The 23,578-nt window shown below is 37.8% G+C and overlaps 1 protein-coding gene across 1 annotated transcript in view; it reads left to right on the top strand.

The window, feature by feature from the left end:
* The window catches only part of YES1 (YES proto-oncogene 1, Src family tyrosine kinase), a 76,833-nt gene that overhangs the window by 30,066 nt on the left and 23,189 nt on the right, over positions 1-23,578 (top strand). Inside the window, exons 2-3 of the mRNA XM_090285761.1 lie at positions 18,414-18,686; positions 20,135-20,234. Coding sequence (XP_090141887.1) covers positions 18,422-18,686; positions 20,135-20,234 — 365 coding nt within the window. The 5' untranslated portion in view covers positions 18,414-18,421. The remainder of the gene's footprint in view (positions 1-18,413; positions 18,687-20,134; positions 20,235-23,578) is intronic.

Genomic DNA, 23,578 nt, shown 5'->3' with positions numbered 1-23,578 from the left:
TTTAAAGTATATTTTATTGATTATATTATTACAGTAGTTCCAATTTTTTCCTCCTTTGCTCCCCTCTGCCCAGTACCCCCCTACCCTCCAACAACCCCCCCCACGTTCATGTCCATGGGTCATGCATGTAAGTTCTTTGGTTTTGCCCTTTTCTATATTATTCTTAACTTCCCCCTATTTTGTACCAACCGATTATGCTTCTTAATCCCAGCACCATTTCCTCATTGCTCCCCCTGCCCCCTCCCAGTTGATAACCCTCCAAATGTTCCCCATACCTATGATTCTGCTCCTATTCTGGTTTGCTTAGTTTGATTTTGTTTTTATTTTTTAAATTCAGTTGTTGATTGTGAGTTTGTTGTCATTTTAGTGTTTATAGTTTTGATCTTCTTTTTCTTAAGTAAGTCCCTTTAACATTTCATATAATAATGGCTTGGTGATGATGAACTTTTTTAGCTTTACCTTGTCTGGGAAGCACGTCATCTGCCCTTCCATTCTAAATGATAGCTTTGCTGGATAGAGTAATCTTGGTTGTAGATCCTTGCTTTTCAGTCCCTTCTTGACTGCAAAGTTTCTTTTGAGAAATCAGCTGATAGTCTTATAGGCACCCCTTTATAGGTAACTCTGCTTTTCTCTTGCTGCTTTTAAGATTCTCTCTTTCTTTTGAACATTTGGTGTTTTAATCATGATGTGTCTTGGTGTGGTCCTCTTTGGGTCTAGCTTGTTTGGGACTCTCTGTGCTTTCTGGACTTGTATTTCTATTTCCTTTGCCAAATTTGAGAAGTTTTCCTCCATTATTTTTTCACATAAGTTTTTAATTCCTTGCTCTTCCTCTTCTCCTTCTGGCACCCCTATGATTCAGATGTTGGCACATTTAAAGTTGTCCCAGAGTTTCCTAAGCCTCTCCTCCTTTTTTTCAATTCTTTCCTTATTCTGTACTGGTTAACTGTTTATTTCTTCCTTATGTTCCAAATCATTGATTTGAACCCCGGTTTCCTTCCCTTCACCATTGGTTTTGTGTGGATTTTCCTTTGTTTCACTTAGCATAGACTTCACTTCTTCACTTAGCGTTTGCCTACTGAAGCATATCTGTCCAGTTTGTGAGCATCTTTATCACCAGTGTTTTGAACTCTGCATCTGTTAGGTTGTCTATCTCCTCGTTGCTTAGTTCTCCCACTGGAATGTTTTTCCAGTCCCTCTTTTAGGCCATACTTCTCTGTCTCCTCATCTTGACAGGCTCCTGTGTTTGTTTGCCTCTGTGTCTTAGGTATAGCTGTCACTTCTGTTACATTGTAAGGGGTGGAGCCTCAGTAGAGGACAACCCGTTTCACCAAGTTGTGGCGCTGTGTGTGGGGGAGGGGTCCGAGAAGGAACAATGCTGCTTGTTCAGCACTCGCCGCTTTTCCAGTCACTTCTCTCACTTTCATATAAAACTGGCACCTCTCTAGCTGTTGCCCTGGCTGTCTTTCCCAGAGTGGGTGTGTCTGCGGACATTCTAGGACCGTGGAGTCCCTTTAAACAAGCAGATTCTGCTGAGACCGGCAGTTTTTGCCTCCACCCCAACCCCCACTGTTTTGCAGTCAGAAGCAATGAGGCTTGTTCTGGTGCTGGGACAGTGAGCTGCGCAGTCGGGTGAGGAGCTGGGAGCGCTCCCCAGGTGTCCCTTCCGACTTTTTAAAACGTGTAACTGCACTTTCTGCCAGCCTGCCACTGTTTCCACCACCACACCACGTCCTCTTGCCCCGGCTCCGCCCCTCCTACCTGTCTGGATGAGTATTTCTTCTTTATATCTTTCTTTGTTGGACTTCATGCAGCTTGATTTTTCTGGAACTTCTGGTTGTCTCTGGTTTTGAATTAGTTGTATTCCTTCTTAGTTGTGGAGGGAGACCCAGCATGTCTGTTTAGGCCTCCATCTTGGCCAGAAGTCCCTAATGCTGGTATAGTTTGAAGGTAGTTCATTGTAGCTTCCCTGCAGTTCTTTGTAGTTTCCTTGGAGTTCTTTGTAGTTACCCTAGAGTTCTTTGTAGTTTTCTCTGAGTTTGTCAAGTTCATTGAACTTCCTTATGACCATTATTTGAATTCCATATCTGATAGTTTGCTTGCCTCTATTTCATCTAGCACTCTTTCATCTAACCCTCCTTTCCTTTTATTGGGGGGTTGTTCCTTTGTCTTCCCATTTTAGGTGACTGTTCTTGTTCGTTTCTATTTCTTAGATTGTTCTGCTTTGACTTCCTGTCTTCATGGTGTGACCTTTTGTGATAGGAGACCTGTGGGATTCAGCTGTGCAGTCTCTGAGCTCTTGAGCTTGATGCTCTTGAGATGCCCTTTACGCCATTTATTTGGGTTGTCTGGTTGTACTCAGGTTTTGATTGTTGTTGTGTTGCTCTTTAGTGGGTCCTTTCCTCTGGCTAGCTGATTGAGAGTCACTCTGCCCACCACGTCTTGTATACTTTTCTGGAGGTGCTGTCAGACAAAACCAAACAACCTAGGCAAGAAACTCACACCCACAAAAATAACCCCCATCTACAGTCACACTGTCAACAGCAAATTAGCCAGTATTAATATAGATGTAAAGAGATTAAGGATGTTATATTAAAGGAAAAACAGATAAGAAGTGAGTAACGGAAAGAAAATGATTTTTTGGGGGGGTGAGGAGGAGCAATAAGAGTAGCAAGTAGGGACAAGGCAGTGGGAGAAAGAAAGTAAAATTTACATTGTATATAAAAAAGGGATGGAAGAAGGCAGAATGAAGTAAGAGAGGGGAAGCATATAGTATTAGATTTAAAAAGAAGTTATAAAATATAGTGCAAGAGAGAACAAAGAAAAAAAATAATGAAGAAGAGGAAGAAAATATAGGAACCAAATTAGAGAAGAAGTTTCTCCCCAGTACTATCGACAACCAATGAGCTAAGATTAATATAGGTGGGATCGGAATAAGAGGGAAAAAAGAAAGAAAAGCTTAAGAGATGTCTAGAGGAAAGGGAAGTGATTTTGAGATGATAGGGAGGGAGAAAGGAATACTAAGAGTGAAGAATGAAAACCAGGCTAAAAGAGAGAAAAATATCAAATTTAAGATGAAAGAAAGGGCTGGAGGAAGGTACTAATGGAGTAGGAGAGGGGGACTATATATAGGATTTGAGATTTGAAATATCAAAACAGTGAAGATCTGTGAATAAAATTGCAATAATGCTATATCTACCACCATATCCACAACCAATGAGCAAAGCTTGATCAAGGTGGAGAGAGAATAAGTGTATTTTATTAATAAGAAAAAGAATGTGAGGTGACTAATGACAAGAAAAATGGTTTTGAGAGCCTGGAGAAGGGAGAAATAGAGTGCAGAATGGCTACGAGTGATAGAGAGAAGATAGAATTTAAAACAAAAGGAGGAAGAGGAGATCGGATGGTAAAGTAGAGTAATAGAAGGGAGGAGCGAAGTATGAGATTTGAAATAGACTATAATATAAAAACTGGTGACTTAAAGTGCATGAACTGGGAGGACAAGAAAATAACTCATGAAGAAGACCATGATGTAATTCATCTCAGTAGTATCTGGTTTTCACCACTTTCTTCTCTTTCTGGATCCACCCCTGGGCAAAGTTCCATTGATTTAAAAATTTCCTTTCTGACTGGCTGTGAGATCTACCTGGATGCTGAGGCTGCTGTTCTCTCACTTGTGGGTCTGCCGACCTCTTCTCTTACAGCAGCTCTCGGTTGTGAGCTGCACTGTGTTGGGTCCCTCACACTGGTCCTGTGGTGCAGTTTAGTCCTCTGCATTTTTTTTTTTTTTTTTTTTTTAGCAGAGCCGCTGAGCCCAGGGGCCCTGCCAAGTCTCAGGTCTTGCCTCAGCTCTCCTTCCAGGAGTCTCTGTGTGGCCCCATGCTGCAGGACCAGTCCCTGGTGGCCCCGTTCTCTGTGCTCTCCCCCTTTCTGAAAATCAGTCTCTCACAGTCAGTTTTGGCCTCTGCCTTTCCACACCTCCAACAGTTTCATCCAAACTTTCTCATGGAATCCTTCCCAGATGTCGCTGGGAAAGGTACCTACAGTGGGAGTGCAGTTTTCAGGGGCTGCATTGCCCTGGCTTTCTCTCTTCAGCCCAGTAGATCCTGACTAATGAGCTGATCCGCACCTGCCCCTACATGGTGCAGTCAGAAGCGCTGGGCTGGGCAGCCCTGGTGACTTTGCTTAGAAGAGGTGGGCCGTGGTTTTTGCTCTCTCCCACATGGTCCCTGCACTCCTGTTCCTGTTTGCACTAACTCACAGCAGCTCTCACTCTATCCTTTTACTCCCAAGTCCATTCCTTGATGGGAGCAAGTAGGCAGGGCAGCTAGCTACTGTGCTGTCATCTTTTTCCCTGGATAATTTTTTATTTTCTGTTTCATTTCTCCTTTGACCTGTTGGTTGTTTAGTACCATGGTTAGTTTCCATGTATTTCTGTTTTATCCTATAGTTGATTTATTACTATTTTTTATTTTAAAACATTTTACTATTTATTTTTAGAGAGAGGGGAAGGAGAGGGAGAGGAACATCGATGTGTGAGAGATACATTGATCAGTTGCCTTTTGCGTGTGTCTCAGCTGGGGACGGGGCCCACAACCCAGGCATGTGCCTTGGCCAGGAATTAAACTGGCAACCTTTTGCTTTGCAGATGACACCCAACCAACTGAGACACACCAGTCAGGGCTGTAGTTGATTTCTTATTTTATGTATTGTTGTCATAAAAGATGCCTTGATATAATTTCAATCTTCTTAAATTTATTGAGCCTTGTTTTGTAACCTGATATGTGATCTATCATGGATGTTCCAAGTGCTCTTGAAAAAAAAGCTGTATTCTGCAGTTCTGGCCAGCAAAGTTGATGCTGAGAAATTAGCAGATAGCCTTATAGGGTTCTTTTGTATGTAATTTGTTGTTTTCTCCTTGCTTCCTTAAAGATTACTTATTTAACTTTTGCCATTTTAATTACAGTTATGTTTTGATATGTGTCTCTTTGGGTTCATCTTGTTTGGGATTCTCTGTGCTTTCTGGATGTTCATTTCCTTCCCTTGGTTAGGGAACTTTTCAGCCATTATTTTTTTAACTAAAGTTTCTGTTTTTTTATTTTCCTTATAAGATCCCTATACTGTGAGTGTTTGAGTGCCTGATGTTATCTCAGAGGTCCCTTAATTGATTATTTTATTTTTTTTAAATATTTTTCTTTTTTCTGTTCTGACTGGTTGATTTCCATTAGTGTGTCTTACAGTTCATTGATCCATTCTTCTATATTAGTTACTCTGTTGTTGATTTTTTAAAATATAATTTTCATTTAGTTATTGTATTCTTCAGGTATACTTTGTTCTTTATTATACTTTCTAGCTCTTTCTTGAAACTCCCTAAGTTCTTGTATTCCACTCTCAAGTTTGGTGAGCATCCTTATCCATTTCTTTGAATTATTCATTTGGCAAATTACTTAATCTCTGTTTCCTTAAGTATTTTTTTCCCTCCTGGTGATTTTTCTTCTTTATTTGAGAAATATTCTTCTGTCTTTTCATTTTGTTTGATTTCTATGTTTATTATATTAACCAGACAAAATAGGTATCTCTCCTAAGTCTTTTAAAAGTGGCCTTATGTACAGGTCACCTCTGTATAGGTTGTGTATGCCAGGTGTTTCTGTCAGGCCAGTAGGAGCCAAGCAGGTCCCTAAGGATTCCTAAGACTTCCAGGGCATTAACCTAACCAGCCAAGAGGCTTCAGGTGGAGAGGCCAGGTACATGTAGTAATGCCCTGTTGATGCTGCTTATTCCCTTTGTTCAGAGCTGAAATGGGCTTAGGCGATGTTTCCAGGAACAAAGCTGAAACGGGCTCAGACTGTGTTTCCAGGAATATGCTACAACAACTTGCAAGTAGGCTAGAGAACCAGAAGAGAGCCCCTGCCCAACCTACGGAGGTGGAAGGGGGTGTAAACGATGGTACTCACCAGCACCCTTGTCCCCAGAGCATACTCATGGTCCCTGGAGAGCTCCTGAACCTCCCCAACCTTTTTTATACAGTCTCTCTCTTGTGTACTGTACAGAAAGTGATATTGTGTAGAGGCAACCTCTGAATAGGCTTTATGCGTTGGGTAGTTTTGGAAAGCCAGTTTGGGCAGGGCAGGTGCATATGGTATCTGCGGCACTGGCCTGCGGGGCCGGAGTGACCCCTGACAGGGAGGCTAGGTCTAGCCTGTGGTGACACCCTGTTGTTCTGCTTTCTTTATTAGGAGACAAAAATCTCCAGGCAGTCTAGCAGAGATGCTGAGGTGATCTTAACAGGTATGCCTAAGCAGTATAACAGAATTCCTGTCTGCCTTGTGGAGGTGGAGGGGATTATAAACAATGGCGCTTACCTGTTTCTCTAGCCCAGCAAGTTCCTGCAGCTCCAGAGAACTTCCTGGGTTTTCCAGCCTTCTTTGTTTGGTCTCTTTCTCTTGTTTGTTATTCAGCCCTTAGTTGTCTTGCAGGAGTAAGTGCTCTTCATACACATGTGTATTCAAGTTTGCTTGTGGGAGGGGGCAAGTTCAGCATCCTCCTATGCTGTAGCCATCATGGACCTTCTGGAAATGATACTTTAAAAATTATTTTTCTTTCTTGGAATTAAAAGAAAAATGCCACAGATTTCTTTAACTGGTTACAGTAAAAACACTTAAAATGTTAATTAGTTTAAAAGTGATCATTATTAAGGAATAAATCCTTTACCTTCATATAAACTGAAGTACAAATTTATGTAGAGATTAATACTTTCTGTACTATAATGTTATTAAGACCAAGGACTTAAATGTTTTTTCTAGGGATTAACTTTTAAGAACATTTTTAAATGGCCATGATGGATTGACCGCCTTTCACTCTCCCCCTCCAAAAAGAAACACAGAATGCTGAAAATCTGGACAAAATATATAAAGCACCTGCCCTCAGACACTGAACAACAGAAATTCAGAACTGTGATCCCTGAAAGATGAGAAACAAACAAGCTCACTTAATCACTCCAGCTTTCTGTGTAGAGGCATAGTCAGAATTGCAGAGCAGGGACAGGGATCTTGGGCAGAGGACAATGGCCTCAACATGTTGAGGAGACAGCAGTCAGAATTCATGGAGTCTGAGGCAACTGGAAGCTGAAGGGCAAAGTTTCAGCAGAAAGACACTATGTTTAAAGAAAAATGCTAAAAGTCTGCATAGGAGTCCCTCTGATCTATTTATTTTTTTCTGAATTCCAGAATGTAAATGTGTAGAGTGAGACTATAAAGCCAGGCAAAGAATGACCAGGTTAATGTGAGCTGATGGCTCTAAGAGGTCACAGGGGGTTGGGAGGCATTTGAATTTTTACTAGCTAAAGGAAAAAAATCCTTGTTGATCACTCAGGACTTTAAATAAGACACTTGCCCCCAAGAATCACAGTGCTAAACTAGATTTATAAAGGAATATTATGAACAATGTTAATATAAATTTAACAATTTGGGTGAATTAGACAAATCTTGAAAGATTCAAGGTACCAAAATTACACAAGAAAAAATGAGACTGTGAATATCCCTGTATGTTAAAAATGTTAAATTTGTAATTGAAAACTCCAGGCCCAAATACCTTAACTGGTGAAATTTTTCGAAGTTTAAAGAAGTAATACGAATCTTAAACTTTCTAAAACAATAGAGGAGGAAGGGAACATTTTTCAACTCATTTCATGAGGCCAACATTACCCTGGTACCAAAATCAGACAAAGAAACTACAAGAAAACTAAAGAGCAGTATGCCTGACAATAGACATAAAAATATTGAACAAAATATTAGCTTTTGGGAGTATATAAAAAGGATAGTATACCATGATCAAATGGGTTTTATTCCAGGGAAGCAAAGGTACCAAGGTGGGGCTAATAAAAATTAATAAGTATATTCACTGTACCAATTGAATGAAGGAAAACATCCATTTGATCATCTAAGTAGATATAGAAAAGTATTTGACTAAACTTAACACCCATTCATGCTTGGAAAACTGTCAGCAAAGAAATAAGAGAACATTTTTCAGCCTGATTAAGTCAGTTACAAAAAATTATAAAGCTAATATAATTAATGGTGATAGACTGATTTCTTCCTTAAGATCAGGAACAAAGCAAAGATGTTCTCTCTTATCACTTCTATTCAACATTGTGCTAGAGGTGCTACCCAATACAGTAGGGCAGGGGGGAAAAGGCATTCACTTCAAAAAGAAAAAATAAAACAGTATTTGTACACATGATTTTGAATGTAGAAAATCTTACAGAACCTACAAAAAAAAAAAAAGCTACCAGAACTAATGTGAGTTTAGCAGGGTCACAAGATACCAGTTATAAGTACCAAGAATATATATATTACTTTTAATATATATAATTTTTATAAGTGATGAAAAATTAGAAATAAAGTAATACCAACTTCAAAAAATATGAAATGCCTAGAGATAAAGTTAACAAAACTTGGACAAGACCTATACACTGAAAACTACAAAACATTGCTAAAATTTTTATAGTCATGAATAAATGGAGTACTATATTCATGAATCAGGAGACCCATATTTTTAAGATTCTTCCCAGATTGATGGATTGATTCAGTATCAATCAAGTCAAAATCCCAGCAGACTTTTCTTTGTAGAGATTGACAAACTGATTATAAAATATGTGTGGAAATGCAAATATCGTAGTGCATGGTTTTGCAAACTGCAATTCACAGGTCAAATCTGGCCCATTGCCTGTTTTTGGAAATCCTTTTATTGCAACACTGCCAAACTTAACACATTTATATATTGTCTGTGGCTGCTTTTGCACTAAAATGGTGGAGTGGAGTAGTTGTGGTAGAGACTATAACCCAAAGCAATTTTGAAAAAGATAAAAGATTAGAGGAGTTATCCTATCTAATTACAAGATTTACTGTGAAGCCATGGTAGTGACATTATGGTAATTCACAACAGCATAGACAGCAGCGCTAATAGTATTGAAATAGATGATGTATATGATTAATTGATGTTTGACAAAGGTACCATGATAATTCAGTGGGAAATGATTAATCTTTTCAACAAATAGTAGTTGAAGAACTGTATCCAGTTTTAAAATATTGAACATCAGACTTCCCAACATACACAAAAATTCACTTAAAATGGTTCAGTAGGCCTCATGTAATGAGCTAAAACTTCTAGATGAAAGCATAGGAGAAACTTTTTGGTGAAGAATTCTCAAATAGGGCACATAGAGCACAAACCATAAAATTCTCACTTGAACATCATCAAATTTAAAAATCATGTCCAAGGATAGTACAGTATTATAAAAATGCAGAGGCAACCCATAGACTGGAAGAAAGTATTACAATACATATACTTGACAAATAGCTTCATTTCAGAAGATATAAAGAGTATAATAGTATTATAGTAGTAAATATTCTTGTTTTCAAAATATAATAGAAAACAACCCAATTAAAAAATTGATTTGAATAAATACTTCACCAAGGTAGACATGAGTAGCAAATAAGTACATGAAAAGATGCATAATATCAGGTGCTCAGTCATTAGGGAAATGTAAATTAAAACCCAGCGATAGTGCTACACACCTAGAAAAAATGACAACAGTATTGATGAGGGTGTGGAGCAACTGAAATTCTTATTTTGATGGTGAGAACGTAGAAATGTTAAAGCTGCTTACGAAAAGTTCTGCAGTTTCTTTTAAAGTTATACTTCCCATACAACCCAGAAATTTCACTCTTAAGTATTTACTCAAGTTAAATTAAATCTTATGTTTACAGAAAAAACTTTGTGAGTTCATAGTGGCTGTTTTTTCAATTTTCAAAAACTGGAAATAACTTAGATGCCCCTATCTGGGGCATGAGTATACGAATGGCAGCATATGCATACCGTGGGATACAGTATTCCATCACTTATCACAGGTATTACATTCTAGGACCCGCCCCCCAACCCCCGCAATAGGTGAAAACCTGCTAAGTAGGAACATTACATTTATTTTAGTATTTATATATATTTTAAGGCTTTATAAACCCTTCTCACACACTTACAAACCATTCCCAGTCCCTTATTAACCTTTCCCGCTCCTTTATTAACCTTTTCCACACTTTTATAAACACTACTTATGTTCTTAAACATATTTTACACTCTTAAACCTATGTAACTATAACAATTACGCATATAGTACTGCAAAATCCCGCGATATAGTGAAAAATCCACCATAAATAATTAAATACAATATTTCAAAAAATCCTGTGATACAGTGAGGCCGCCATAAATGAACCACGATATAGAGAGGGACTCGTCGGCAGCCGTCCGTCTCGAGAGACGATGGTGTAGCTTCTTAAGAGTCCATCTGCACCGCCGAGAATGGTTGTGCAGTCCGACTCGGGAGTGACACGGTATCTGTCTCCTCCCGTGTTGAATCGACATCTTGCGATGACGCTGGAGTGTCCTCTCCAGTGAAGCTGAAGCTACAGAGCCTGGGCAGAGTGATATGGAGGGTCTGCTGTTGCCCATGCAGCAGACCCCCCCTCTCTTCGCAGCTGAAGGATCCAAGGGAAAGACAGAGTCAATACAGCTTGGCTTCAGGTGCGCCGCAGGAGTTGCCGGTGTTGACTACAACGTCAAACCGCCTTAGGGACTCCGGCTCCGGATTTTCTGTCGGGGTTTACTCCCTTAGCCTTTCCCCTGAAGAGGTATGCTGCAAGGCAGCGGAGGTTTTTTGGAATCAGAGTTTTCCTTCTCTGATGTGCCCTGACTGGAAGATTGAACCAGCGACACTTGGCTCGCAGGCCGACGCTCAATCCACAGAGCCAAACCAGCCAGAGAGAGGGACTACTACTCAGTAATAAAAAGGAATGGACCGATACCTGCAAAACCATGTCTGGACTTCAGATGCATTATGCTTAGTGAAAAAAGCCAGACTCAAAAAAACTACATACTGTATGGTATCTGGTGAAGCTATATAAGAACATGAAATAGGTCAGTGGTTGCCTGGGGTTGGTGTGAGGGATTGATTACAAAACCATATGGGGGTTGATGGAACTGTTCTTTATTTTCATTGAGGTGGTGGTTACACAGCTGTATGCATTTGTCAGAATTTGCAGATATGTATACTAATAAGACTGAATTTTGCATATTTAGCCTAAATTTATAAATGAGATTTTAAAAGAATGAGAAACTGACTCATTGAAGCATTGCAGGCATTAAAGAATCATCATGATGTCTTAATAACTATGCAGTCTTACTTAGATTGCCATTGAATCTAACCTAAGTGTGGAAATAATTTTGGACTGGAGAGGACAAACTTGTTGAAATGCTCTTGATAACTTCTGCAAATTAAATGATGATAAAGATGTTTGGCAGTTACCTAGATTTTAACCATTATTTCAATCAGTACATTGTTTATCAGTAGTTAGTTTGCATTCTAATGATTTTGATAATATTCATGTTATAAATGTGTGTAACATCAACTTAGCCATATCCTTTTATATTGTGAACTACCTTTTGATATCAATAGATTGCAGTTGTCAAAGCTTTTTAGGTAGAATAAAACATAAGAAGAGTTGTGTAGAATATTTGGATTACGTACATCCAAGCACAAGTGAACATATGATGGGTTTCTGTGAAGGGAAATGAACGACCTAGAAGTGTTGTGGAGAATGTGGAGCAGCAGGAATTTACATTCATTGCTGGTGGAATTGCAAAATGATACAGCCACTGTGAATAACAATTTGTAGCTTCTTATTGTAAGGTATGCTTAACTTCATATGATCAAGCAGTTTCATTCCTGGGTATTTGGGGGGAGACACACATCTACCCACCCAAAGACTTGTGCAGGAATGTTTATAGCTGCTTTATTTGTAATAGCCCAAAACTGGAGCAGTTCAAATGCTCATCAATAAGTGAATGGGTAAACAAATTATAGTATATCATATGACTGAATTCTACTTAGCAATTAAAACTAATGAACTACCTCTGTATGTAACAACATGGAAGTGTCTCATATACACAGCTTAGCAAAAAATAAAAAAGAGATATGTAGTATGATTCTATTTACATGAAATTCTAGAAAATATAAATTTTTAGTTATAGAAAACAAATCATGGTTGCATAGATCTGAAGTTGGGGATTGATTGAGAAAAGGGTATAACATTACCTTTTAGGGGTGACCAACATTCTGTATTATAATTATAGTATTGGTTGCACAGTTATAAATATTTGCAAAAATTCATTACATGGTTACACTTTGCTATATGTAGATTATACCTCAAAATTTATTTTTTTTAAAAAAGAACATTTTAGGAAAGTATTTCTGAAAGTGTTTTAGAAAATAAGTTTTCTTAATTTTAATTTTAAACAAGTTCATATTTCTCAAAACATCTTAAAGTAGCAGTAATGTTGAAATTAAGAGTTAAAGCTCTTGTTTTATCAGCAAATGTTCAGGCACATTATGCTCCATCAAATATTAGTATGAAATAATTATTCATAGGCCATAAATTCTACAGGCTTAAGGATACCTCAGATTTTTGTGTATACTTTGAGGGAAATTTGGTATGCATAGTTATATGCCACTTAATGGCAGGGTTATGTTCTGAGAAATTTATCGTTAGGCCATTTCCTAGTTGTGTGGACATAACGTCATAGAGTGACTTATACAAACCTGAATGGTATAGCCTACTGCGCACCTAGGCCATATGGTACAGTCCTTTGCTCCTAGGCTACAGGCCTATATATGTTACTGTACAAAAAAACAAGATTAAATCAGGCACAAGAGAAAATGACACAAATCAAGAGATACAGTAAGCACCAGGTATATGAGGCTGCTGCTGTTGTAACATGGTATATTGTTTTACAGCAAACTTTTTGTAAGTAGAAAGAGTACACTCTAAAATAACTATTAAAAGTATAGTATAGTAAATGCATAAGCCAGTAACATAGTCCTTTATCATTACTATCAAGTATTGTGTACAGTACGTAATTGTATGTGCTATACTTTTATATGACTGGCAGATTTGTTTATACCAGCATCACACAAACAAACACATGTGTAAATGCATTGTGCTACAACATTACGACATCACTAGAATTTTTTTAGCTCCACTAGAATCTTATGGGACCATTGTATTATATGCAGTCCATTGTTGATTAAAACATTATGTAGTACGTGACTGTATTTTTGTCAGACTATTGAATCCTGCTGTGTTGAAAAGGGTTTTAATATAACCATTGTCATGTGATTTAAGTAGTTTATTATTTAAGATCCTTTCAGCTGCAAGTAACAGAACCAAACTAAAACTGGCTAGTGTATAGTAGGTATTTGTTATCTCACATAATAAGATTTCTGGAGCAAAGTGTTTTTAGGGTTATTTTAGGATTATATAATTTAATACCTGAGTAACATCATCATGGATCCAAATTCCTTTCATGTTTCTGCCCTTCCATTCTCAGAATGTCGATATTCTCCCTTCAGGTGGGTGCTTTGTAGTCTCTAGATGTCTGCCTCAGATTTAGGCATCTTAGATGGATAATATCTAGGGAAAGAAAATGGAATATTCCTGTCTTGGCTTCCTTTTTACAAGTGAGGAAAACTTCCTAGAAGCCCATGCTCATAGCTTACACAGTTAATTGGCAAAAGGAATAAGACAACATGAGAATCTTAAATCAATCATTATTTACTACCTAGAGCTGAACAGATGAAGGATGTAGCAAATGAAAGGAGGGTATACAAAATCGGGGTTCTTTTATCAAAGCAGGGGGAGAATGGTGATTGAGCAAACCAAGTGTGTGCTGTATTAGATTACACTAAGACTGTGAAGGTGAGGATCAGTGAACTAGATAAATCGTAGAAAAGCTCTTGGTAAAAAGCTGTATGTTTCCAACTTAGAAGGTGTTGCATTCTAAAAATTCTCCATATTTTCATGGACTAGTCACTAATTTATTCAATTTAATATGACCTAGCTTTTATCTTCAGGATGCTAAGAAATACTCTTGCCACAGTCGCCAGTGTGCTCCTGATTACTGTTCAGCTGGCTTTTAAAAATCAGTTTAAATGCCACTTGACTTTGTTCGGTATCAGTATTATTTTCCTCACAAAAGTCTGTCTCTATTCCCACTCTACTATTCTAAAAATGTATTAAGTTATAAAATACTTAAAACAAAAAAATTAGATCATTACCCACATTTAACACATTAATATTTTTTCTATTTGTTTTATGTTTCTTATAAGAAAAAATGATGCCACAGATATAGTTGGAACTCTTCCCCAACCCATTCTGCTGTCTTTAAATTGATGATTATCTTTTCCAACCATGTTTTTATATTTACAAAAGTACTCCCAACTCGAATGGCTACTTCCTAATTTCTCCGCCTGTCTATTCCTTATATATAGATGTCCTAAACCCTTCTGAATCTGTACCTTGGGTGAGTTTTATTATCTCCAAAAGGTGTGGTTAAACTGTGAAAATATTTTTGTTTAATCTTTCTCTGGTTTGTGCTTTTTTCTGAGCTTTAGACTTATTATCAATCTCTTACTAGACTTCTCAACAATATGCCCCACAGGCGCCTAAAACTACCATCTGAAACTGAACTCATTGGTCCAGAAAAACCTGTTTCTCTCTTCTCATTCTCAGTTATGGTATTTCTTCCCTCTCGTTAAAACTAGGAACTTTCAGGTTATCCAGCTCTTAACACAATAGTAACCTACTTTTAAAGTTTTCATATGACTCCTTTTTTTTCATTTCTCCTCTATCCATATTTAATTGATCATCTAAACTTGATTATTCTACTTACTATGTCTCCTTCATTTCCCCCTCATCTTTGTCCCCACAGTGTTTCTAACTTGTCTTTTCTCACGTGGGTCATTGCAGTGGTTTTATAATTTTTCTGCTACCATTATTTCTTTCTTTTCAGTCTATAATTTATACTTCTGCCATAGTTATTCTGAAACTCATATCTTTTACTATTCAGCTTTTAAAAAATTTTAACTTTCCATTGCTGTCTGGATGAGATCTAAAAGTTATTGTACAGCACATAATCCTCTTTATTGTCCTCTGCCTCTAGCTATCTGTCCCACCATTCTCAAAAACACCCCCTGTCACAGAGAAGTTTTCTGTTCCCCCAGTGCATCATCCTTTTTGAAGCATCTGAGCCATTCTGCATATTTTTCATTCTTCCTGAAATATCCTATTTCCTCTTCCCTAAATCTCCATGTTTTTAAGATCGAACTAATATGCCACTGTATTTGCAAAAATTTGTTTCCCAAGCACTCAAGGCAGAGCCAGTGACTTCTATTGTATTCCCAAGGTGTTCTGTACATACCTCCACTCTGGCTTTTTCTTTAACTCTAGCATTTTCCACATTTTAAAAGACTGTGTTTGTTTTCTACACTTATTTGAAACCTTATTTAAAGAAAAGGGACCATTTCTTGCAATTGATCCTCAGCTCCCTTTATAGTGTCTCATAAATATATAACACACACACACATACACACACTCTCTCTCTCTCGGAACTTTCCCATATAAATGTTTTAAATGACACTACATTTCTATGACAATTCATAAAAATTTGTTTAACTCATTGCACCTTAAGTTTACTTTAAAATGTGAGTCACGTCCTACATTTATAATAACATTTCTAAAGGAAATGAGCAACAGTGGTGGCTTGATACTGGGGTGCTAGTGGAAGTGAACTGAAAATGATGGTCTATCCTGGAGTTATTAGAAAGGGTAAGTGGGTGGATGTGAAAAGTTGGACTAAAATCAAGAAACTGGAGAGGGGAGGGTTAAGAGTAGTAATGGAAAACAGGTAGGGTGAGGGGAGAAAAAAGGTGTGACTTTTAAAGTCAGGAGTGAGGAGAAGTTAAGAATGATGTCTTGCAAAGAGAAAGACCTAAGCAAAGATCTTGAGTGGACAAAAAGTTGACAAGGAGTGATTATGGAAGCTGGGAATGGATATGGGGGTTGGGTAAATAATTATAGTAATCTCTGTAATGAATTGATGTATTTCAATCAACCAGTTATCAAATTTAAAATAATTAGCACAATCGCTGGTTTTCATATTTTTTTTCCCATACAACTGCTGTTCTTTCAAAGACTAATACATACAGTTGTTAATAATGTTCTATTAATATTTAGACTTTGGATATAGGTAATTTTGAACATTCTTTGTATGAATTTTAAAATATTTTTGCATTTAACGTATTTTGTAGATATATACTGATTGTTAGTTAAAATTCACCCTTCGATCTTCAGTATTGAGTCAAAAGTTCCCGATCTGGTACCTTTTAAAGTCTGTATTTTTTTGAAGACTAAAAGTGGGACATATCTTCATATACTAGTTGGCCTTTTGTATTTCATTTGTGAGTTGCCTCTTAATAGTCTTTATGGTTTTTCTGAGGAGTTATGTTTTTTTTCATGTTTAAGAAGAGTTGTCTGTTAAGAATGTCAATCAGGGTTCATATATATACATTTATGTATGTGTTAGAGCAAGTAAGAGCATGAGCAAGTACAAAGATACTTTTCCTATTTCTCATATCTTTAGCTTCACTTAAGAGTGTTTCTCCCTACCTCTGCTTCCCACCTGGAAGTTAAATAATCATATGTCTGCTAGTCTTTTCTTTGAAGGTTTCTACTTACATTATGCTTTAATAGACTTTTCCATCAATAGGTTATTAGGTTATTAAATGACTTAGCTTTTGTTTCTTCTAACACTTTTAAAAGCAATTGCCTATTATGTGTTTAACTTATAATTTCTTCATAGTGTTTTCAGTAGATATTTAGATTTCCAATCCAAGTCATGTTTCAATGCTGTGCTTAACTGTCATGTCCTCAGAATATACCATTTAAGATAGTGAGCTGAAATCCTTCCAGTTCTTGAGATTCTGAGACTGTTTCTATTTTAATATTTATAGCTACATTTTAAATTAATTTTATATAGCCGAGGTTGTTTTTGAGAGTTTAGGAGGCAGTCATCTTATCACTCATGTATTTCCTTTTGAATGCCATGTAAGAAGGGAAAAATTGTAAAATAAGAATGACTTTTAGAAGTAAGTGAATTAATGAAATCTCCATTAGTGTCTTTTCAGGAAGTGAAAAAAAATAAATGCGGATTTTGTAATGTTAGTAAACCTACTATATGCATGTGATGTTGGTGCTCTGTATAGTGTGTAAGAGATGAGTAACTTTTAAAATATGTATTGCCAGTAATTTGGGGGTAGGGTGGGAATAGGCCAGTAAGCAAAAAAAAGAAAAGGATACTGTGAGAATTCATACAGAAATCTTCCCAACCGTGCATTGGAAGTTTTAAGGAAAAACATATTTTACCAATTATGGGGAGAGCCTAAATGGAAAAGTAACATTTTGATACTTATCAGAGAATGGATAAATTTTAGCAGGCAAAGGAGACTTATGAACAGAGGCACTTTTAGGAGGGAAAACCCCACAAAAATGGGAAAACACAGGGCGTAGGTATTGGGGAAATAGGATTTTTTTTTTTTTCATGCATGCAGGCAGGCATAAAACAAGTATGAGGAAAAAATAGAAGATGAAGTTAAAAGGCTAAATTGGAGTCAAATTTGGTAAGCATTGGGGGAGTGTCTATTGATAAAAAAGGGAAAGATGTGGAGCTACATACATTATCCTACATGGTAGCCACTGGCTACATGCAGCTATTGAGCACTTGAAATGTGCTGGTACAAATTAAGATGTACTCTGAGTTTAAAATACAGGCCACATGTCTAAGATATAGTATAAAAAAGAACATAAAACATCTCATTAAAAGCTGTATATTTGATATGTTGAAATAATTATATTTTAGGTGTATTGAGTTAAAATATATTACTAAAATTAATTTTACCTGTTTCTTTTTTATTTTTTAATGTGACTCCTAGAACATTTAAAATTATATTGTGGCTCAGATTATATTTCTATTACACAGTGCTGGTATAGAAAGAAAGAGTATAACCAGTTTTTGCTTGTATCTACTATGTGCCAGCTGTTATCTAGCACATGTCATAAACTTGAATTCTCATAGAAAACCTTATGAAGTGGATGTTATTATTATTCTTTTTCAAGAGGTGCAGAGAGGTTAGGCAACATATTTAAATCACTTCACTAGTAAGTAGAAAGCCAGGATTCAAAGGTCTCTCTGGCTTCAGATCCCATGATTTTTCCTATGCACTGTAGCCTGTTGTAATTGGACCATTAAAAGTGCTTGAGCTGGAGAAGACATCATTGGAATGATGCTTTAGCACTTAATGAGAGGAAGAGACTTCATTTTCATCTGTCTAGTTTTTATTTTAGTTCGTTTTGTTAATATTAGGTTTTACAGGAGAAAAATGCCTTGTTTAAATTTAACTTTTGAATTGCATCTTTTGGAAGTATCCTTTATGTTAACTGCTTCACAAAGTATTTACCTTACTACTTTTGTAGGTTTGATAATGGGCTGCATTAAAAGTAAAGAAAACAAAAGTCCAGCAATTAAATATAGAACAGAAAACTCTCCAGAACCTATCAGTACAAGTGTCAGCCATTATGGAGCAGAACACACTGCAGCGACACCATCCTCTTCAGCAAAGGGAACATCTGTTAATTTTAGCATTCTTTCCATGACGCCATTTGGAGGATCCTCAGGGGTGACACCTTTTGGAGGAGCATCTTCTGCATTCTCAGTGGTGCCAAGTTCATATCCTGCTGGTTTAACAGGTAAGATTTAAATGGACAATTCTGTTGTAAGTTTGGGAACGTGACCTTGGGCAATACATACATACAATTTGCCTGCTGTAAGAAAAATAACTTACTAGGGGACTTTTAAAATAAGTTGGTGTGAAAATTAAAGCCTCTAACATAAATATCAAAGTCTTGTTGTATACATGGATATTTTTCTGAAAAATCTGGTGATAATTTGATGGTGATTATATACTAGGTTGTACCATTAAGTATTTCATTAATTCATTTTTCAAATAATTTTTGAGTGCCTACTGTGTGGCTGGCACTGAGGATATAAAGATTTAAAACATAATGTAAGGTACAGCATACGGGATATAGTCTTAATAATGTATGGTGTCAAATGGATACTAGAGTTCCTGGGATGATCACTTTGTGAGGTATATAAATGTCTGATCACTGTTGTACACCTGAAACTAATGCGATATTATATATCATCTGTAATTTAAAAACATACTTCTCTCTCAAGAATGTTATAATTTCTCAAGATTGTAAAATGCTGCCCACTATTGAAGTATTATAGTAATTACTTAGTAAATGTTAATTAAATGACAAAGTAGTGATGATAATACAATTTTCATCTAGGTGCTAATGATTTAAAAGATAATAATTCTGAGGCTCTGAGTTTAAATGATTTTTTTTCAGTCACAGATAATAAGCCAGAGAGCCCAAATTTAGTGTCCTATCCCAGAACTCATTTATTATTTATATCATAATATCCTTTCAGAGAACAGCAAGAAGTGAGAACCGACAACTTTTAATGGAGCCAGATATGCTCTAAAAAACGTAGTCAGGAACTTTAAAAAGGGAGGGAGTTCTTTTATGAAGCATCTCATATCAGGATGCTTTTTTCTTGAGTAACAAAACACAGCTGGCTTAAAAGGTAGAATGAGCTCCAGGATTCCTTGATTTAGCAGTTCTTGGTGCGAGCAACAACTCAGATTTCTTTTCTCTCTTTCCTACAGCCCTTGGAGTGTCCACTTTATCTTTAGACTTGACAAAACAGTTGCCAGCATCAAATTGAGCAACATGTATCCTTAATAACAACCAATGGGGACAAAAGAGGAGTCAGTAGTTGAGAGTACTCATTAATGCTTTTTCTGCTAAAGAAGTGATTTGAACATTGACTGTATGTCAAGCCAGAGATGTTGCTACTAGGAATCAAAATTAAATTTGTTTCTCTGGGTCTTTAGAAGGTCTGTAGAATTTTAGAATTTGTAGAGTATAGTACTTTCATAGAAGGTCATAAGAGAGCATCTTCTTAACTTGAAAATGCCAGCTTCCCAAATCACAAAGTTTAAAAATAGATTCTGGAGACCAGGGAATAAACTGCTTAAGCTTTTTTGCTGGCAGTGGGTTTTTTTGTTTGTTTGTTTTTCTCTTTTGTTAATTTATATAATTTACCTTGGTCTTTTTTCCTCCAATAGGTGGTGTTACTATATTTGTGGCCTTATATGATTATGAAGCTAGAACTACAGAAGACCTTTCATTTAAGAAGGGTGAAAGATTTCAAATAATTAACAATACGTAAGTGTTGTGAATGAGAAATACTGCGTGGGTCTCTGTCCATTGGGTTGGACATTGCATTTGTTTTCTTTAGACACATGGCAGAATACTGCTGACGTAGCCAGAAGTTATTACTTTTACAAATTGTGCTGCTGTGGTTCTGCTGTAAATAATAGAGATTTAAGAATGAAGAGTGAGGGAGTATATGTAAGTACTGAGATGATTTAAAGATCTTATCTGTTTCTCTTTTTTTTTTCACAATTTTTTATTTTTATTTTTATTTTTTTCAGATTTAATGTGTTTTATTGATTAAAATATTACATTTGTGCCAATTTCCCTTCCCTCTGCTCCCCTCCACCCGGTGGCCCCCCTCCCTCCAGTTGTCCCCCCCTTTTAGATTATGTCCATTAGTTGTGCATACAGTTCGTCCCAACCTCTCTCCGTCTATTCCATTCCCTCCTACCATGATCCCCAATTCCTATATCATCTCCCTCCCTCTCCCCACTCCCCCTCCCTGTTGACCTCCCCCCAATATGCTTCCCGTACCCACAGTTCCTTTTCCACTCTCGTTGCCTGTTTAGTTTGCCTTTGTTTCATCTCCCTAGCTTCTGTTTTTTAAACCAGTCCCTTTAACATCTCATATAACAGTGGTTTGGATCTAATGAACTCTTTCAGTTTTATTTTGTCCTGGAAACACTTTCTCTGTCCTTCTATTCTGAATGACAGTTTCGCTGGATAGAGTATTCGTGGTTGTAGGTTTTGGATTTTCATTACTTTGAATATTTCTTGCCAGTCCCTTCTTGCCTGTAGGGTCTCTCTTGAGAAGTCAGCTGATAGTCTAATTGGGACCCCTTTGTACATAATTCTTTTCTTCTCTCTTGCTGCTTTTAAGATTCTCTCTTTATCTTTAATTTTTGACATTTTGATTATAATGTGTCTTGGAGTGGTTCTCCCTGGGTCCAGTCTCTTGGGAACTCTCCTTGCTTCCTGGACCTGCAAGTCTATTCCCTTCCCCAAGTCTGGGAAGTTCTCCTTTATTATATTTTCACTCAATTTTTCAAGTTCTAGTTCATCTTCCTCACTCTCTGGCAAACCAATGATTCTTATGTTGGGCCTTTTATAGCTGTCCCAGAGGTTTCTGATCCTCTCATTGTTGCTTCCCATTTCCTCTCTCTGCATTGGTTGACTGCTTGTTCCTTCTCCATATTCCAGTTTGTTGAAATGAACTCTGGATTTTTTTTCCTCACCATCTGTCTCGTATGTGGTTTTGTTCCTTTCGTTATGAATGTTTTTCGCTTCTTTCTTATCTTTTTCCTGCTCTTTTGTGAATTCTGTAAGCCACCTGATAACAATGGCCCAGAACTGAGCCTCTGACAGGTTTCTTATCTGTTCATCTGTCAGGTTCTCTATCTGTTGCCTGGTGAGCTGTGCCACTGGGATTTCTATAGTTGTCTGCCTCATTTTGACAGATGCGTTTTGTTTTCTTGGGCCGGCTGTAGGGGGCAGTGTCTGTGTACGCGTCACAATTCAGCGACTGGCGTCTGTCCGCGACCTATTTCACAGCCCTGTGTTGCTTTCTTTGGGGGCGGGGGTCCAAGATGGATTCACACAGTTATTCAGCTAGGAGACCGGGATCTGTCCTCCCGCCCCCCTGGGCCTCACTGTTCAAGGCTATGCGGCCGCTGCTCTCCCCAGCGCTGGGGTCGCGCACCGCCAGGGGCTTGACCGCAGCCGGGATTCCTCGCCGCCCCGCCCTGTCCCAGGTGCGACCGCAAACAGCACTGCCCTCTTTAACTCTTACCTGCCCAAATGGCACCGCTGGTTTATAACTTAATATGTTGGGCTTCCGTGTAGTTTTATTTTCTGGAATTTCTAGTTATCCTTTGTTTTGAAGTAGTTGTATTCCTCTCTAGTTGTAGAGGGAGACCTAGCGTGTCCGTCTAAGCCTCCATCTTGGCCGGAAGTCCTGTTTCTCTTTTTTAAAAAAAGAAGGAAAGCCCTGGCTGGTGTGGCTCAGTGGATTGAGTGCCAATCTGCAAACCAAAGGATCGCCTGTTCAATTCCCATTCGGGGGACATGTCTAGGTTGCGGGCTAAGTCCCTGGTTGTGGGTGTGTGAGAGGCAACCACATGTTGATATTTCTCTTCCTCTCTTTCTCCTTCCCTTCCCTTCTCTCTAAAAATAAATAAAATATTTTTAAAATAATAAAAAAAATTAAAAAAGGAAATAAAGAAAAAGAGGCTAGGTAAGAAACCATTGTAATCCCAAACTAACTAAATTAAGTTGCTTTTACCTTATATGACTCTTAGATTTTCAGCATTTATTGGCATACTGTAGAAAATCCAATGATAGTTACTGAAAATCGATTCCATAATTGCTTATTTATGGTCTTTTTGCTTCCAGTCAAGTTTCCTTCCATTCTTATTCCCATTTGCTACCAGTTACTATTCCAGAACATAAATTATGTTCATGTCTCCCTGCTTTAAAATCTTTCAATAGCTACCAGTTGCCATCAAGATAAAAGAAAAATAACTAATAATAGGCATTATTCATTGAGCTTCTTCTTCCACTCCATTGCCTAACCATGTTAGATTACTTGCAATTTTCTGAATATACTGTGGTTTCTTCCAGTCCGGGTACATCAGAGAAGGAAAACTCTGACTCCAAAAAACCTCCGCTGCCTTGCGGCATACCTCTTCAGGGGAAAGGCTAAGGGAGTAAACCCCGACAGAAAATCCGGAGCTGGAGTCCCTAAGGCGGTTTGACGTTGTAGTCAACACCGGCAACTCCTGCGGCGCACCTGAAGCCAAGCTGTATCGACTCCGTCTTTCCCTTGGACCCTTCAGCTGCGAAGAGAGGGGGGGTCTGCTGCATGGGCAACAGCAGACCCTCCATATCACCCTGCCCAGGCTCTGTAGCTTCAGCGTCATCGCAAGATGTCGATTCAACACGGGAGGAGACAGATACCATGTCACTCCCGAGTCGGACTGCACAGCCATCCTCGGCGGTGCAGATAGACTCTTGAGAAGCTACACCATCGTCTCTCGAGACGGACGGCTGCCGACGACGATGACTGTGGTTTCTCACCTTCTCCATGCCTTCACATATAAATTTCTTTTTTCTGAAATGTAACTTCTGTTTCTCCATTTTTTTCCTTTAGCTAGCCATCCCAACTCATCATTCAAAATGTGTCTCTCTATGTTCTTTCTCAAGGAAGCCTATTTTGGCATTCTTTCCTGCCTGGCCAAGTTCCTACCTTTTGCTGGATTAAGTGTCTTTCTTACATGTTCACATAGCATCCTATGCAAACCTCAATCATAGCTGCCATTGAAATTTTGAATTATAATTTATCACTTGCTTATCAT

The sequence above is a fragment of the Furipterus horrens genome, unplaced genomic scaffold (assembly GCF_987537825.1).
Source record: "Furipterus horrens unplaced genomic scaffold, mFurHor1.1.pri manual_scaffold_8, whole genome shotgun sequence".
NCBI classification, from domain to species: Eukaryota; Metazoa; Chordata; class Mammalia; order Chiroptera; family Furipteridae; genus Furipterus; species Furipterus horrens.
This window is presented reverse-complemented; position numbering and strand designations above follow the sequence as displayed.